We start from the raw sequence: 14,956 nt of genomic DNA, 5'->3' as shown, positions 1-14,956 counted from the left end.
AGACTAGAGTAGATAAATACATGTAGATCACTGGCAGACCATCAAAAGGAGGAAAATACACGTGGAGTGAAGATCAAAATAATCATAAGCATTTCCATTGCAACCTGATGATACATGCTGAACTAGTCAACTAATTAATATTGTACAATAAATGGGACAAGTTTGTTTCATCTACCGGACATTTTTAAGCTGCAAGCAGACCTGACTGGGAGAGGGACAAAGTGGCCACCAGGAGCCAGGAAAATCCCTGAGGAGGTAAGTTTATGGCAGTGGCGGAGAGAGGGAGCCGATGCCATTTCATATAGATCAATCACTTAAGTGAATTTAGTATAAGCCCTTACAGAAGGAGCAGCAAATAGAAAAAAGGAGAGGCAGAAGGAGGGAGGGAGGAGAAAGCAGGGGCTCTGCATTTTTATTATGAAGAATCTGTGACTCTGTGACAGAATTTGAGCCTCATAGCTTTTATTAATGGCTGCTGTTATTTAGCTATTTCCTTGACACAGCTAAAAAGAGGCAGAAGGGTCATCAGCAGAACAGGCTGAGATAAAAAGAAAACTAGAGGCATTGATAAAACAGAAGAGTTATTGGCATGGCTAAGTTTTGATCGAAGATATGTTATAAGAGTATTGAACTGTCTTGTATAATGTTATTGGTTCATCACTTGACTGTCCATTTTAAGATTTTTAAAACATAATAGTTAGGCCACTGTGCCAATAGCAAACACCATAGACAATGTTAATGTTAAATAGCAAATATTTTAAATTGTACCAGTGCTTGTTTTACATCTTGATTTCTTAAGCTATAGATCATGGGATTTAACATTGGTATTATTACTGTATAAAACAATGACACCACCCAGTCCTGATCCGCTGCATATGCAGAATTTGGTCGTAAGTACGTGAAGAAAACTGGGCAGTAGAATAAAGCAACACAAGTAAAGTGAGAAATACAAGTGGAGAGTGACTTGGTCCTACCACTAGAAGACCGAATTCTAAATATGGCAAATAAAATGTAGGTGTATGATATAACTATACAAAAAAAAGTGCCCACCTCAATAGAACCAGCAAAAACATATAAGAAAACTTGGTTAAGATATGTATCTTTACATGACAGTTTTAAGATGGGGTTGATATCACAATAGAAATGGTTGACATAATTAGACCCACAAAATGGTAAGATAAATGCGCAATAAGTATGTATGAATGAATTAAGACATCCTGCAATGTAGACTGAAAAAATTAGTTGCAAACATGTCCATTTGTTGATAATGATTGTATAATACAGTGGTTTACATATAGCTACATATCGGTCATAGGCCATCACCGCAAGTATCATCCCTTCAGAACTCACCAGGCCAATGAAGAGGAACATTTGTATTGCACAAGCAATGATGGAGATTGTCTTATTTACAGAGAGGATGTTGGACATGATGTTGGGTGTAATAGCTGATGAATACAGGATATCTACAAAGGATAAGTTCATAAGGAAGAAGTACATTGGTGTTTGCAAGCCTGGAGTTATTCTAATCAACACAATGATCATAAGATTGCCCAGCAAAGTTACCATGTAGACTAAAGAGCAGAGCAGAAAGAGAGGCAGACGAAGGTTTGGGTTGGAGGAGAGACCAGAGAGAATAAATTCTGTCACAAGTGTTTTGTTCCTTTGCTCCATTTCTTTTAGCAAAAATGTGTAGAAAATGCAAGGACTATGCAGAACAATTATGCAACTAGTTTTTCTTTTTCAGCTCCATTGTTCTTGGCATCAAAATCTGTATAATGGGGGAAAAAAAAACATATCTGATACATAACAGGTGGTCTTATACAAAACAAAGGGTGGTTACAATGGGAATCACAAAGGGGAAAAATTTAAATTAACAAGATTATTTCACAATTTTGTCATCACATTTACTGTGCTCTGATGGTTAAGATTGGCTGCTGTGTATAAGCACTAGCTCACCAAAAGAGAATCCATATAGTGCTGATTTGCAATCCACTGTCTTTTTTTGGTCATTGTCAGGGAAAGTTGTTGACATACTTGGAAAATTGTTCCTGAGAAACCACAGATGTACAGCACAGGGTATTCTCCAATCCATTGAATCATAATATCCAGTCACAGAGCAAACCAGAGATCGCTCTACCATTTATTGGTGAAATATGGCATTGTCATTCAGAAAGCAGCCATCTAAAATCTATTGCTTAGTAATACAATCTAATTAGTTTACAACTATGGCTCGGTTTACACGTTGCGGAGGTGTGCAATTTGAGGTTTGTTTGTTTTTTTACCACGTGGCACATTGCCACAAAGTGTGAACGGAGCCCATGAAAAATTATTTTATAACAATAGGATAGTGCATACTAACTCAAGGTCTATATTAACAGCTTAACGACCGCCAATACGCCTTTTCACGGCGGCCATTAAGGGAACTTATGCCAGAGCGCTGCCTTTTCACGGCGCTGTGACATAAGCCCAGCACGGGTATCCTGTGCCGACTAAAGCAGGGTGCCGATGGCTTCTATGGCAGCCGGGGGCCTAACAAAGGACCCCAGGTCTGCCTGTAGTGGATGCCTGAGGCATGACCTAGCAGGTGCCTATCAGTTTTACACTCATAGGCAATAATACGCTGCAATACAGAAGTATTGAAGTGTATTATAAAAGTGATCAGAAGACCGCATAGTGAAGTACCCTAGTGGGACTAAAAATAAAGTTATCAAAAAGTTTAATAAAGTTAATAATAAATAAATAAAAATCCCTAATAAAAGAAATGAAAAACTCACTTTTTTCCTTTATAAAATACTTTAATATGAAAAAAATTAATTAAAACATTACACATGTTTAGTATCGCTGCGTCCATAATGACCCCACCTATAAAGCTATTACATTATTTAACCCGCATGGTGAACGCCGTAAAAAATAAAATAAAAAACAATGCCAGAATTTAGGTTTTCCGTTCATCCTGCCTTCAAAAATATTTGATAAAGAGTGATCAAAGAGTCGCATGTATTCCAAAATTGTACTAATAAAAAATAGAAGTTGTCCCGCAAAAAACAAGCCCTCATACATCTGCATCGGCATAAAAATAAGACAATTATGGCTCTTAAATCTTGGCAACACAAAAACAAATAATTTTGAAAAAAAAGTGTTTCTACAGTGTAAAAGTAGTAAAATATACAAAATCTATATAAATTTGGTATCGCCACAATCGTAATGACCTACTGAATAAAGTTATGTTATTTATACCACACAGTAAACGGCATAAATCTAAGACGCAAAAAGTTAATAAAGGTTAATCAATAAACGATATGTACCTCGAAATGGTGCTATTAAAAAAATACAATTTGTCCTACAAAAAACAAGGCCTTATACAGCTATGTCGACGCAAAAATAAAAAAGCTATAACTCTTGGAATGCGACGATGGAAAAACGTAAAAAATAGCTTGGTCATTAAGGTCTAAAATAGGCTGGCAATTAAGGGGTTAAAACCCACTGAAAGACAGCAATTTCAACACCTGCCTCCAAGTGATCAGGCAGATTCATGTTTTACAGAGTTGTGATGTGCCTATCTGCAGTGCGTGCAGTATTAATACCATAATAATGCCACTGGTTCACAGCAGATGCATTATAAAATTGGAGAATTTTAAGTTACCAGTATTTCTCCAGGGACAAGTAATTGATAATTTAGAATGTCCCCATTGACATTGATGGTGGTCCCAGCTACTTCAGATGCCAGTTGTGATGATTTTTTCTTCATGGTATAATTTGATTTGTACAATCAAAATAACAAACATCTTGACTAAATTATTATTGACTTGATTTCTTATTTAGAGTCCAGTGCTGAGCTGTGGTGAACACCACTATTTATGTATAGATAGCTGTGAAATTCATACCTGGAATGATGATGTATCAAACACACAAATATATCTTCAGCGATGGGCCATCATCTATGTCATATGAACTAGAGCAACAAATAAACCAATACTTTTTAATAAGTGCGTTGGTTACATCACTAGTCTAAATAATTTTGCACATTACCATTCGATTCAGGCAGCAATCTATCGCATGTATGAAGCGACACGGCGTCATTGAGTATGATATATTCAAGTCCATTTATTGGTGTGACTATGTTACTTTTATAAGGCAATTCTCATGACATGGTCTTTGGAGAAAAGCAATTTTGCAGCAACATGGCCCCATAAGGCTTTATTTGAAATTATAATTCCTAGGTGTACAATTATGGTTCATTTTCTGTTTTGTTTCAGTCTCATTTTCAAGATCTAATTAATACTTACAGTTACAGTCTTAATGAGAAAACAACATTTGACTGTTGTTTGCCAAACCTAATTTTAAAGCATAACTCCAGTTTCAATGAAAAACAATTATAGTGCAGATTGTGCAATATAATCATTTTTCTAAATCACTGGTATTAGTTATCTTGCTTCTAGCAGCACAGACGGTGAAAAATCTGTGCTGCCCGCTGCTCATAATTCTTCAATGGGGGACAGATTGTCCTGCTTGTCTCCATGTCTCCCGTATCAATAACAGTTGCCAGCGCCATAGATTCCAATAGTGCTAACGGCCCCTAGCATGAATTCCTCATATTCCTGGTCCCCAGCATGGCTCACTAACATGGCTTACTAGAATTCTGTTTTCACTTTGTCATTATGGGCTATTGAGTGCAGAATGATTGGGAAAAACTTAATTTTTTTTTAATTTAGCACAAGGCCTTAACATAACAGAATAAGAAAAAATGGAAAGGGTCTGAAGGCTTTGCGAATGCATTGTATTTAGTATTGCTGTAAAAGTACCAACCCATACCCTCATCGCTGAAGAGGATAGACCTCCATTCCAGCCTCCATTGCTGTCTTGCTGTGCACCATAATAATTCTTTAGAGCGGGGGCGTGTGGTCAATAGAACACCTGTAGCTGGACATCTGGCTCATAGCCCATAGTGGTGCAAACGCCTTCTGATGGTTTGTGTTGATACTGGATGCCGCCCTAGGCTTGGGATGTGACGTCTAATTTCACTTGCAGTACAGAATGGATCACTACACACCATTCTTCCAATCAGACAATCCGTCCATGCAGAGACTCGCCTCTGCGCACCTCTCGCTGTCATTCCCATTCATTAATGTAGAGAAAAATACAAATTATTCTTTATTGGAATAAAAACATGAGACAGATAAAAATGGAACTAGGGGATGAGTCACACAGTAAAAAAGGACGTCTGATCAGTCAAACATGCCAGGTATGGATATTGTGTCCACGTATTGTGTAATAGCAAAATAGGAGTAAATGCATGTAGTCATATAAAGAGCCGTGTCTAATGGAAAACAGCACGGATATAATCAAGGTACATCAGATGACAACAGCACAAATCGCAGAGAGGTAAAAAGCAGATGCCGATAGCTGTGGTAATTACAAAATACGTATATACCATCAATAATAATTACAACTAGTTACCAATGTAATGTGCACCAAGTAGTGCCAGAAAGTGCTTGAGATCAGAAGATGACCATAAATGATGAACATAATGGAGCTATGCTTGCTACACAGGACAGAAAAGATAACACTACATACCAGTGGACATGATGGAAACAGGGATGAAACGTCCTGACCCGACGCGCGTTTCGGCGATTGCCTTCGTCCGGGGTTAGGGTCACAACTGCTTGTGCCCACCTATATATGTGCCCACCTATATATATGTAATTACAGATTTCCCCCGGGGGGGGGAGTGGCCCTGGCCTCTTCCGTCCGCTGTCTATGATTGGAGCAGGATGTGGGGGGCGTGGTCAGACCTCGCCGCCTCACATCCTCTCTGATGACGTGGTACAGGAAGTGGGGCAGCGCCATCTTGGTACCCCGCATCAGACGCCGACTCTCCACATCCGGTCCATGATACCTCTCCTTACAGCATCTAATTACACACATGTACATGGCTCTATACTATATATAGGTGGGCACAAGCAGTTGTGACCCTAACCCCGGACGAAGGCAATCGCCGAAACGCGCGTCGGGTCAGGACGTTTCATCCCTGTTTCCATCATGTCCACTGGTATGTAGTGTTATCTTTTCTGTCCTGTGTAGCAAGCATAGCTCCATTATGTTCATCATTTATGGTCATCTTCTGATCTCAAGCACTTTCTGGCACTACTTGGTGCACATTACATTGGTAACTAGTTGTAATTATTATTGATGGTATATACGTATTTTGTAATTACCACAGCTATCGGCATCTGCTTTTTACCTCTCTGCGATTTGTGCTGTTGTCATCTGATGTACCTTGATTATATCCGTGCTGTTTTCCATTAGACACGGCTCTTTATATGACTACATGCATTTACTCCTATTTTGCTATTACACAATACGTGGACACAATATCCATACCTGGCATGTTTGACTGATCAGACGTCCTTTTTTACTGTGTGACTCATCCCCTAGTTCCATTTTTATCTGTCTCATGTTTTTATTCCAATAAAGAATAATTTGTATTTTTCTCTACATTTGTGCTGTAGTCGATCATATTTTCTTGGGTTGGTTTTCTGTCAATTTCTGATCGACGCACCAAGTATATCTTGGTTACTTCGTAGGATTCAATATATAGTGCATCTATTATGGCCAGTAATGTTGTCTCATAGTTCATTTTGTTGATACTTTCTAGCACTATTTTCCATTGCATCCTATGTGTTGGTATTTTATCGGTCTTGTCATTCCCATTCATTGTTGTTCTCCCAACCTCCGGGACACGTTACGTTGAACAGTGCTGACAATCTTGGACTAGGCGTGTAGCGATCTGCCAGAGGGATAAACCAAGGTCTCTCATTTCAAGGATTCTGTCCCTCTCAGTTTGTGACAAGTGGCGATAACTGGCAATCACCCCAAACCACTGGACTCCATTTTTGAGGTTTCATGTGGCTAAAATTTTGCTTCCCACATGCCACGGATTTGAGCTAGGTGCTTGGAAATGTGATAATTTTCAGATCTTAGCAACACCTGCTACTTCATCGATTTGCATAACCTTACGACTTGCCCTTTTTGGTTTTGCAATTTCAATGTTTAGGAGTTTATATATAAAATATTTTTTTTTTACTTTTAGAGATACAGCTTCTATGTATCCTGGATACATTGAAGCAGTATCTTGCCCCCCAAACCCTAAACCGTCAGGTCAGCGAGACTGACGGCTTCGGTTACAGACGATATCTGATTTACATTATGCCAAGGCGATTTGTTTATTTTTATTTAAACCTTTATTATACAATTAGACATACATCACAGATTAATAATATAATACTTTTATACCCAATCATACCCTATTTTTTAGCATACTTACAGCCTACCTAGTTTTTCCAGAATAAGCTGTCATATGTGTGTACATGTTTGACCATTATATGAATTGTATTCTGCATTTTTAGCAGTATTTCCCTCCACAGGCTCTGTCTCTAATTCTCAGTTGTCTCAGAGCTGGGCAGAGTCTAACGTCTATCATGTTTTCTGTACACAGCACACAGAGAAGAGGAGAATCCTGCTCTTCTATCTCTATCTATCACATACATATATAGAAGCTGCAGCAGCATGGTGGAGATTATACAGCAGTAATAAACAGTGTAGTTGTGAATCCAGCACCGGGGTGACAAAAAAATCTTACCACCAGTCTGTGTCTTTCTCACTCTGATTCTGTTTCCTCCATCTGCTCACCCCTCCCTAGTCCAAAGACTTTTATGGAGGGTGTCTTTTGCTGACTCCTCTCTCTGCTCACTCCTCCTGCTCCCCCTCCCTTCTCCATAGACTTATATAGACAGGCAGTAAAGTGACACTCCCCCACCTTCTGCAGCCCATCTGTAACCAGGGACGGACTTTTCTTGATAACAAGTGGTGGACAGCAGATTACAGGATGGGAGGCACTTAGTAGCAGTAACTTCACACAGAATTTGCAATGGATAAAACAGCTAAAGGTTAATTGTACGTAAATTACAAAATTGATCTAAATCAGGTAAACTATTAGATTAGCATAAGTTGTTTGAAAAGTTAGTGTCTATCTAACCCCTTAAGAACATGGCCAATTTTTGTTTTTTCATGTTAGTTGTTTTCTTCCCGCCTTCCAAAAGCCATAACTTTTTTATTTTCTCACCAACATAGACGTATGAGGGCTTGTATACTAAAGACGAAATGATCACAGCACTCCAAGAAATAGTTGCAAGAAGAAGTTGTGGTCTATTGTTCTAAGTCAAAAGACAGCTACGTTTCAGTCCTCTCACATGACCTTTCTACATAATATATATATATATATGTAATGTCGGGGTAGGGAGACAGACAGGTGAGCCCTAATCTACCCACCACTCAGTCCCTGCCTACTTGCACGGCCCGTCCTAGGCGACGGTGTACAACTGGGCGACGGTCCCTACGCTCAATAAGTGCACGACAGACAAACAGACAAGGGCACACACAGGGGCGTAGCTAAAGGCTCATGGGCCCCGATGCAAAAGTTCTAATTGCCCCCCCCCCCGCAAACTTCTCATGGCCGACGGTCCGCAGCTTTCAGCTGCATCGCTGGGTCTCCTAAGTGACCCAACAATGCAGCACTAGCAGCCGGGGGCGTCACTAAGGACTTAAAATGTCAGGGGAAATAGCCCCAATACATATGTGTCCACCCAAACAAAATGTATGTGTGTATATGAGACAGCATAGCAGATCTATAGCACTACGACCCTGTCAACTATGGATAGGATTAGATACATTGGCTCAGCAGACAGTATCACACATGATAGGATTAGACACAATGACTCAGCAGACAGTATCACACATGATAGGATTAGATACAGTGGCTCAGCAGACAGTATCACACATGATAGGATTAGATATAGGGCCCAGCAGACAGTATCACAAATGATTGGATTAGATATAGGGCCCAGCAGACAGTATCACACATGATAGGATTAGATATAGGGCCCAGCAGACAGTATCACACATGATAGGATTAGATACAGTGGCTCAGAAGGCAGTATCACACATGATAGGATTAGATACAGTGGCTCAGCAGACAGTATCACACATGATAGGATTAGATACAGTGGCTCAGAAGGCAGTATCACACATGATTGGATTAGATATAGGGCCCAGCAGACAGTATCACACATGATTGGATTAGATATAGGGCCCAGCAGACAGTATCACACATGATTGGATTAGATATAGGGCCCAGCAGACAGTATAACACATGATAGGATTAGATACAGTGGCTCAGCAGACAGTATCACACATGATAGGATTAGATACAGTGGCTGAGCAGACAGTATCACACATGATAGGATTAGATACACAGCTCAGCAGACAGTATCACACATGATAGGATTAGATACAGTGGCTCAGCAGACAGTATCACACATGATAGGATTAGATACACAGCTCAGCAGACAGTATCACACATGATCAGATTAGATACAGGACTCAGCTCGCTGACATTGCGGCTCCAGCGCTGGACCCAGGAAAGGTAAGAATAATAATTTTGCTTCTTTATGTGTTACTGATTATTTTTGTGTTTTCTTACAGGTTCGGTTGTTGGACTTCGGATTCGAGGACTTCAGTGCCGGCGTTTTTTTATTCTCAATAAAATGGTTAATGGGGATTGTGTTTTTATTTCAATAAAATATTTTTTCTATGTGCTTGTATCTTTTTAAACTTTATTATCACCGCGTTAGTAATGGCCGCTGGCTGATTGACACCCTCCATTACTAAGGCGGGGCTTAATGTTCGCCGGTGCAAAGTCCAACACTAACCCCCATTATTACCCCGGTACCCACCGCCACCAGGGGTACTGGGAAGAGCCGGGTACGAACCAATACCCGACCATCTGTAGTTACGGCCAGGCACCGGGGCGGCCGCAGGTTGGTAGTATTAGGCTAGGTAAGGCCAAAAACAGTGGCACCTACCACCCTGGTAATGCTGCCTGCTGCTGCTGTGTTGTATCTGGCTGGTTATGAAAATTGGGTCTGGGGGGGGCCCACATCGTTCTTTCCAATTATTTTTTTAAAATGACGTGGGGTCCTCCCCATTTTTCATAACCAGCCAGATACAATAAAGCAGCAGCAGGCAGCATTACCAGGATGGGAAGGGCCACTGTTTTTGGCCTGTCCCCTCCTTGCAATACCAGCCTGCGGCCACCCCAGTGGCCGACCATCACTGCAGATGATCAAGTACTGGATGGTACCCGGCTCTTCCCAGCACCCCTGGTGGCGGTGGGTATCGGGGTAATAAAGGGGGTTAGTGTTAGCCTCTGCACTGGCTAACACTAAGCCTCGCCTTAGTAATGGATGCTGTCAATCAGCCGGCGGCCATTACTAAGGCGGTAGTAATATAGTTTAAAAAAAAAACACAAAGACATAGAAAAAATATTTTATTGAAATAAAAAAGAACCCACAACCCACATTAACCATTTTATTGATAATAAAAAAAAAGCCGTCATCAAAGTAGTCCTGGAATCTGACGTAGTCCAACGACCGAACCTGTAAGAAAACACACAAGAAAAACGATTAGTAACACATGTGTTAGGCTTAGATACAGGGCCCATGTGTGATACTGTCTGTGGGACCCTGCATCTAAGCCTACCACACTGTAGGCTTAGATACAGAGCCCATCAGACAGGATCACACATGGGCCATGTATCTAAGCCTACCATGTGATTGGCTTAGATACAGGGCCCAGCAGACAGCATCACACAATCTGTGATCCTGTCTAATGGGCCCTCTAAGCCTGCTACATCGTAGGCTTAAAGGGGTTGTGCAGTCCCTAAACATTGATGGCCTATCCTCAGGATAGGCCATCAATAGCTGATGTGTCGGGGTCCGTCTCCCGGGACCCGCCAATCAGCTGTTTTGAAGGGGCCGCAGCACTCGTACGAGAGCCGCTTCCCCTTCATTTCACTACTCGCTCACACTGTGAATCGCCGACACCGATTCACAGTGTGACCGGAATGAAGGGGAGCAGCTCTCGTACGAGTGCTGCGACCCCTTCAAAACAGCTGATTGGCGGATCCCGGGAGTCGGATCCCGCCAGTCAGGGCTACTAATCTTACCTTCCTCTTCAGCCGCGGCGGAAGTTCTGTCCTCTCGATGTTGTGCGCGGCGCATAACGCTGTGACGTCATGCGCTGCGCACAGCGCTTGACGTCAGGAACTCCGCTGCGATCCGGAACCAGGAAGGTAAGTACAGTCTGTTACTATAGTAACAGGGGCCCGTGGCCCGAGTTACTATAGTAACTTTTTATTGATGTGGTGCGGGGGGCTGTGGGACCCCCTGGCATCGGGGCCCGGTCGCAATTGCGACCGCTGCGACACCTATAGCTTACGACAATGTATATACATACACACTGTATATATATACACAGTGGTACAGTATACTTAGCATGTACTAAGATATACAAAGCAGAACACATTTTAAATAGAGATTGAAATACCTCTGCACTGTTCAGAGTTTTTCTTGTCTTTCTCTTTCCTTGGCAAGTGCAGAGCAGATAAGACGGGACGGCAGGGTGCTTGCAGACGGAGCAGTCCTAGTCTTATCTAAAGTTATTCGGCAGCTCAGCTGTCAAACAACAATGTCCTGAAAGACTTTCCAGGAGGGAAGGGGGAGCACAACCCAGGCACAGAGACCAGTGCCCAGAGCAAATGCATCATAATGACGGGGAAGTAAGTGCACAGCAGCGCATGCACGTTCACCACTGTTGCCTGATACAGTGCGAAGTGTGATTGTCCAGACTCCTCCTCCTTAGTACAGCACAGTTAGCGTTAGTGTGGCTAGGGGGCCTGCGGGCCCCCCTAGCTTAGGGGCCCGGTCGCAAGTGCGACCGCTGCGACCCATATAGCTACGCCACTGGGTACACAGAAGCTAAGGGATATGGGGCAGATTCTCTCGTGACTGGTATGCTGCTAAGGGACTGGCGCAGGGCAAATGTGGTGCCTATTTTCAAAAAGGGCTCTAGGTCTTCGCCGGGTAATTATAGACCAGTAAGCTTAACATCCATTGTTGGGAAAATGTTTGAGGGGCTATTGAGGGAATATACAGTATACAGGAGTATGTGACAATAAATAGTATTATAAGTGACAGCCAGCATGGCTTTACTAAGGACAGAAGCTGTTAAACCAACCTGATTTGTTTTTATGAAGAGGTGAGCAGAAGCCTAGATAGAGGGGCCGCTGTGGATATAGTGTTTTTGGACTTTGCAAAGGCATTTGACACAGTCCCCCATAGATGTCTAATGGGTAAATTAAGGACTATAGGATTAGAAAGTATAGTTTGTAATTGGATTGAGAATTGGCTCAAGGACCGTATCCAGAGAGTTGTGGTCAATGATTCCTACTCTGAATGGTCCCCGGTTATAAGTGGTGTACCCCAGGGTTGAGTGCTGGGACCACTATTATTCAACTTATTTATTAATGATATAGAGGATTGGATTAATAGCACTATTTCTATTCTTGCAGATGACACCAAGCTATGTAATATAGTTCAGACTATGGAAGATGTTCGTGACTTGCAAGCAGATTTAAACAAACTGAGTGTTTGGGCGTCCACTTGGCAGATGAAGTTTAATGTAGATAAATGTAAAGTTATGCACCTGGGTACGAACAACCTGCAGGCATCATATGTCTTAGGGGGCGCTACACTCGGGGAGTCACTTGTTGAGATGGATCTGGGTGTACTTGTAAATCATAAACTAAATAACAGCATGCAATGTCAATCAGCTGCTTCAAAGGCCAGCAAGATATTGTCGTGTATTAAAAGAGGCATGGACTCGCGGGACAGGCATGTAATATTACCACTTTACAAATCATTAGTGAGGCCTCATCTAGAATATGCAGTCCAGTTCTGTGCTCCAGTTCATAGAAAGGATGCCCTGGAGTTGGAAAAAATACAAAGAAGAGCAACGAAGCTAATAAGGGGCATGGAGAATCTAAGTTATGAGGAAAAATTAAAAGAACTAAACCTATTTAGCCTTGAAAAAAGACGACTAAGGGGGGACATGATTAACTTATATAAATATATGAATGGCACATACAAAAAATATGGTGAAATCCTGTTCCATGTAAAACCCCCTCAAAAACAAGGGGGCACTCCCTCTGTCTGGAAAAACAAAGGTTCAACTAGCAGAGGCGACAAGCCTTCTTTACTGTGAGAACGGTGAATTTATGGAATAGTATATCGCAGGAGCTGGTCACAGCAGGGACAGTACATGGCTTTAAAAAAGGCTTAGATAATTTCCTAGAACAAAAAAATATTAGCTCATATGTGTAGAAATTTTTTATTTCCCCTTTCCCATCCCTTGGTTGAACTTGATGGACATGTGTCTTTTTCAACCGTACAAACTATGTAACTATGTAACAAGAGTAGTGAACGAGCCGAGTCAGAAAAGAAGTGTACGAGGTACCAAACGCAGAGCAGGAACGTGGTCAGTAAAGCCAGGGTCAATTTGAAGCAGAGGTCAGTAGTACTAGCAGGAACAGCAGAGCCAGGAAACCAGACAGAATCACAGGCAAGGGAAGAGCAGGAAATGAAGGTATAAATAGACCGAGGGCAGGAGCGAGCTCCGTCTGGCCAGGCTGTGATAGGTTCTCCCACTCCTCAGCCTACCAGCCAGAGTGGTAGCAGATTGAGTCACTCTATCAGACCTAGGAGCAGATGCAGACTGATTAACCACGGGCGTCGACACAGAAGCTGTGTCTGGCAGATCCTTTACAGTACCCCCCCTTTTATGAGGGGCCACTGGACCCTTCCTAGGTGGACCAGGCTTATTGGGGAACCGAAGATGGAACCTCCTGAGCAATACCCCAGCGTGAACATCCCGGGCGGGTACCCAAGTCCTCTCCTCAGGCCCGTATCTTCTCCAATGGACCAGGTACTGGAGAGAGCCTTGGGCCATCCTGCTGTCCACAATCTTAGCCACCTCGAATTCTACCCCTTCAGGGGTGAGAACAGGGACCGGAGGTTTCCTCGAGGTAGCCAAGGACGGGGAGCAGCATTTCAGGAGGGAGGCATGAAACGCGTCGTGTATTTGAAAAGACGGAGGTAACTCCGGTCGGAAGGAGACAGGATTAAGGACCTCAATGACCTTGTACGGCCCTATAAACCGGGGAGCAAATTTTTTGGACGGAACTTTAAGACGCAAATTTTTTGCAGAAAGCCACACCAGATCCCTGACCACAAACAAGGGGTTAGAAGAACATCTTCTATCTGCCTAAGTCTTTTGTATGCTCTGGGACACCTCTAGGTTCTTCTAAATCTGGGCCCAGACTGTGCACAGTTCCCGATGAACGTCATCTACCTCAGGATTGTTGGAATCACCAGGTGAAACGGAGAAGAAACGTGGATTAAACCAAAAATTACAGAAAAAGGGGGAGACCCCTGACAAATTACTGACCCGGTTATTAAGGGAAAATTCGGCAAGGGGAATGAAGGAGACCCAATCATATTGACAGTTGGAGTTAAAACACCTTAAATATTGTTCTAGAGACTGATTAGTCCTCTCAATTTGGCCATTAGTTTCAAGATGGAAGGCCGAGGAGAAGGACAGATCTCCAACTTTTTACAGAAAGCTCTCCAAAACAATGAAACAAATTGTACCCCTCTGTCAGAAACAATATTGACAGGAACCCCATGGAGACGCAAGATGTGTTTGACAAACAAGGTAGCTAACGTCTTGGCATTGGGTAGTTTCTTGAGGGGCATAAAGTGGCACATCTTACTGAAGCGGTCTACTACAACCCACACCACCGACTTGCCTTAAGATGGAGGCAGATCGGTGATAAAATCCATGGAGATATGGGTCCAAGGTCTCTGGGGAATGGCCAAAGAATATAGTAAGCCTGCTGGTCGGGACCTGAGAGTCTTGGACCTAGCACAAATTTCACAAGCGGCGACGTAGGCCTTGACGTCTTTAGGCAACCCAGGCCACCAATAGTTTCTAGCAATAAAGT

At 42.4% G+C, this 14,956-nt stretch overlaps 1 protein-coding gene across 1 annotated transcript; it reads right to left on the bottom strand.

The window, feature by feature from the left end:
- Positions 1 to 741: 741 nt before the first annotated feature.
- LOC142750432 (olfactory receptor 5J3-like) lies at positions 742 to 1,677 on the bottom strand. The gene has a single exon (XM_075859433.1). It carries the CDS (start codon positions 1,669 to 1,671, stop codon positions 742 to 744), a length of 930 nt encoding a protein of 309 aa, XP_075715548.1. The 5' UTR covers positions 1,672 to 1,677.
- Between the last annotated feature and the right edge of the window lie 13,279 nt (positions 1,678 to 14,956).

This window comes from Rhinoderma darwinii, chromosome 3 (assembly GCF_050947455.1).
Source record: "Rhinoderma darwinii isolate aRhiDar2 chromosome 3, aRhiDar2.hap1, whole genome shotgun sequence".
Taxonomy (NCBI): Eukaryota; Metazoa; Chordata; class Amphibia; order Anura; family Rhinodermatidae; genus Rhinoderma; species Rhinoderma darwinii.
This window is presented reverse-complemented; position numbering and strand designations above follow the sequence as displayed.

What these genes read in the sequence shown, in the direction of transcription:
- LOC142750432 (XM_075859433.1), bottom strand. Translation starts at nt 1,671, where the DNA reads ATGGAGCAAAGGAACAAAACACTTGTGACAGAATTTATTCTCTCTGGT.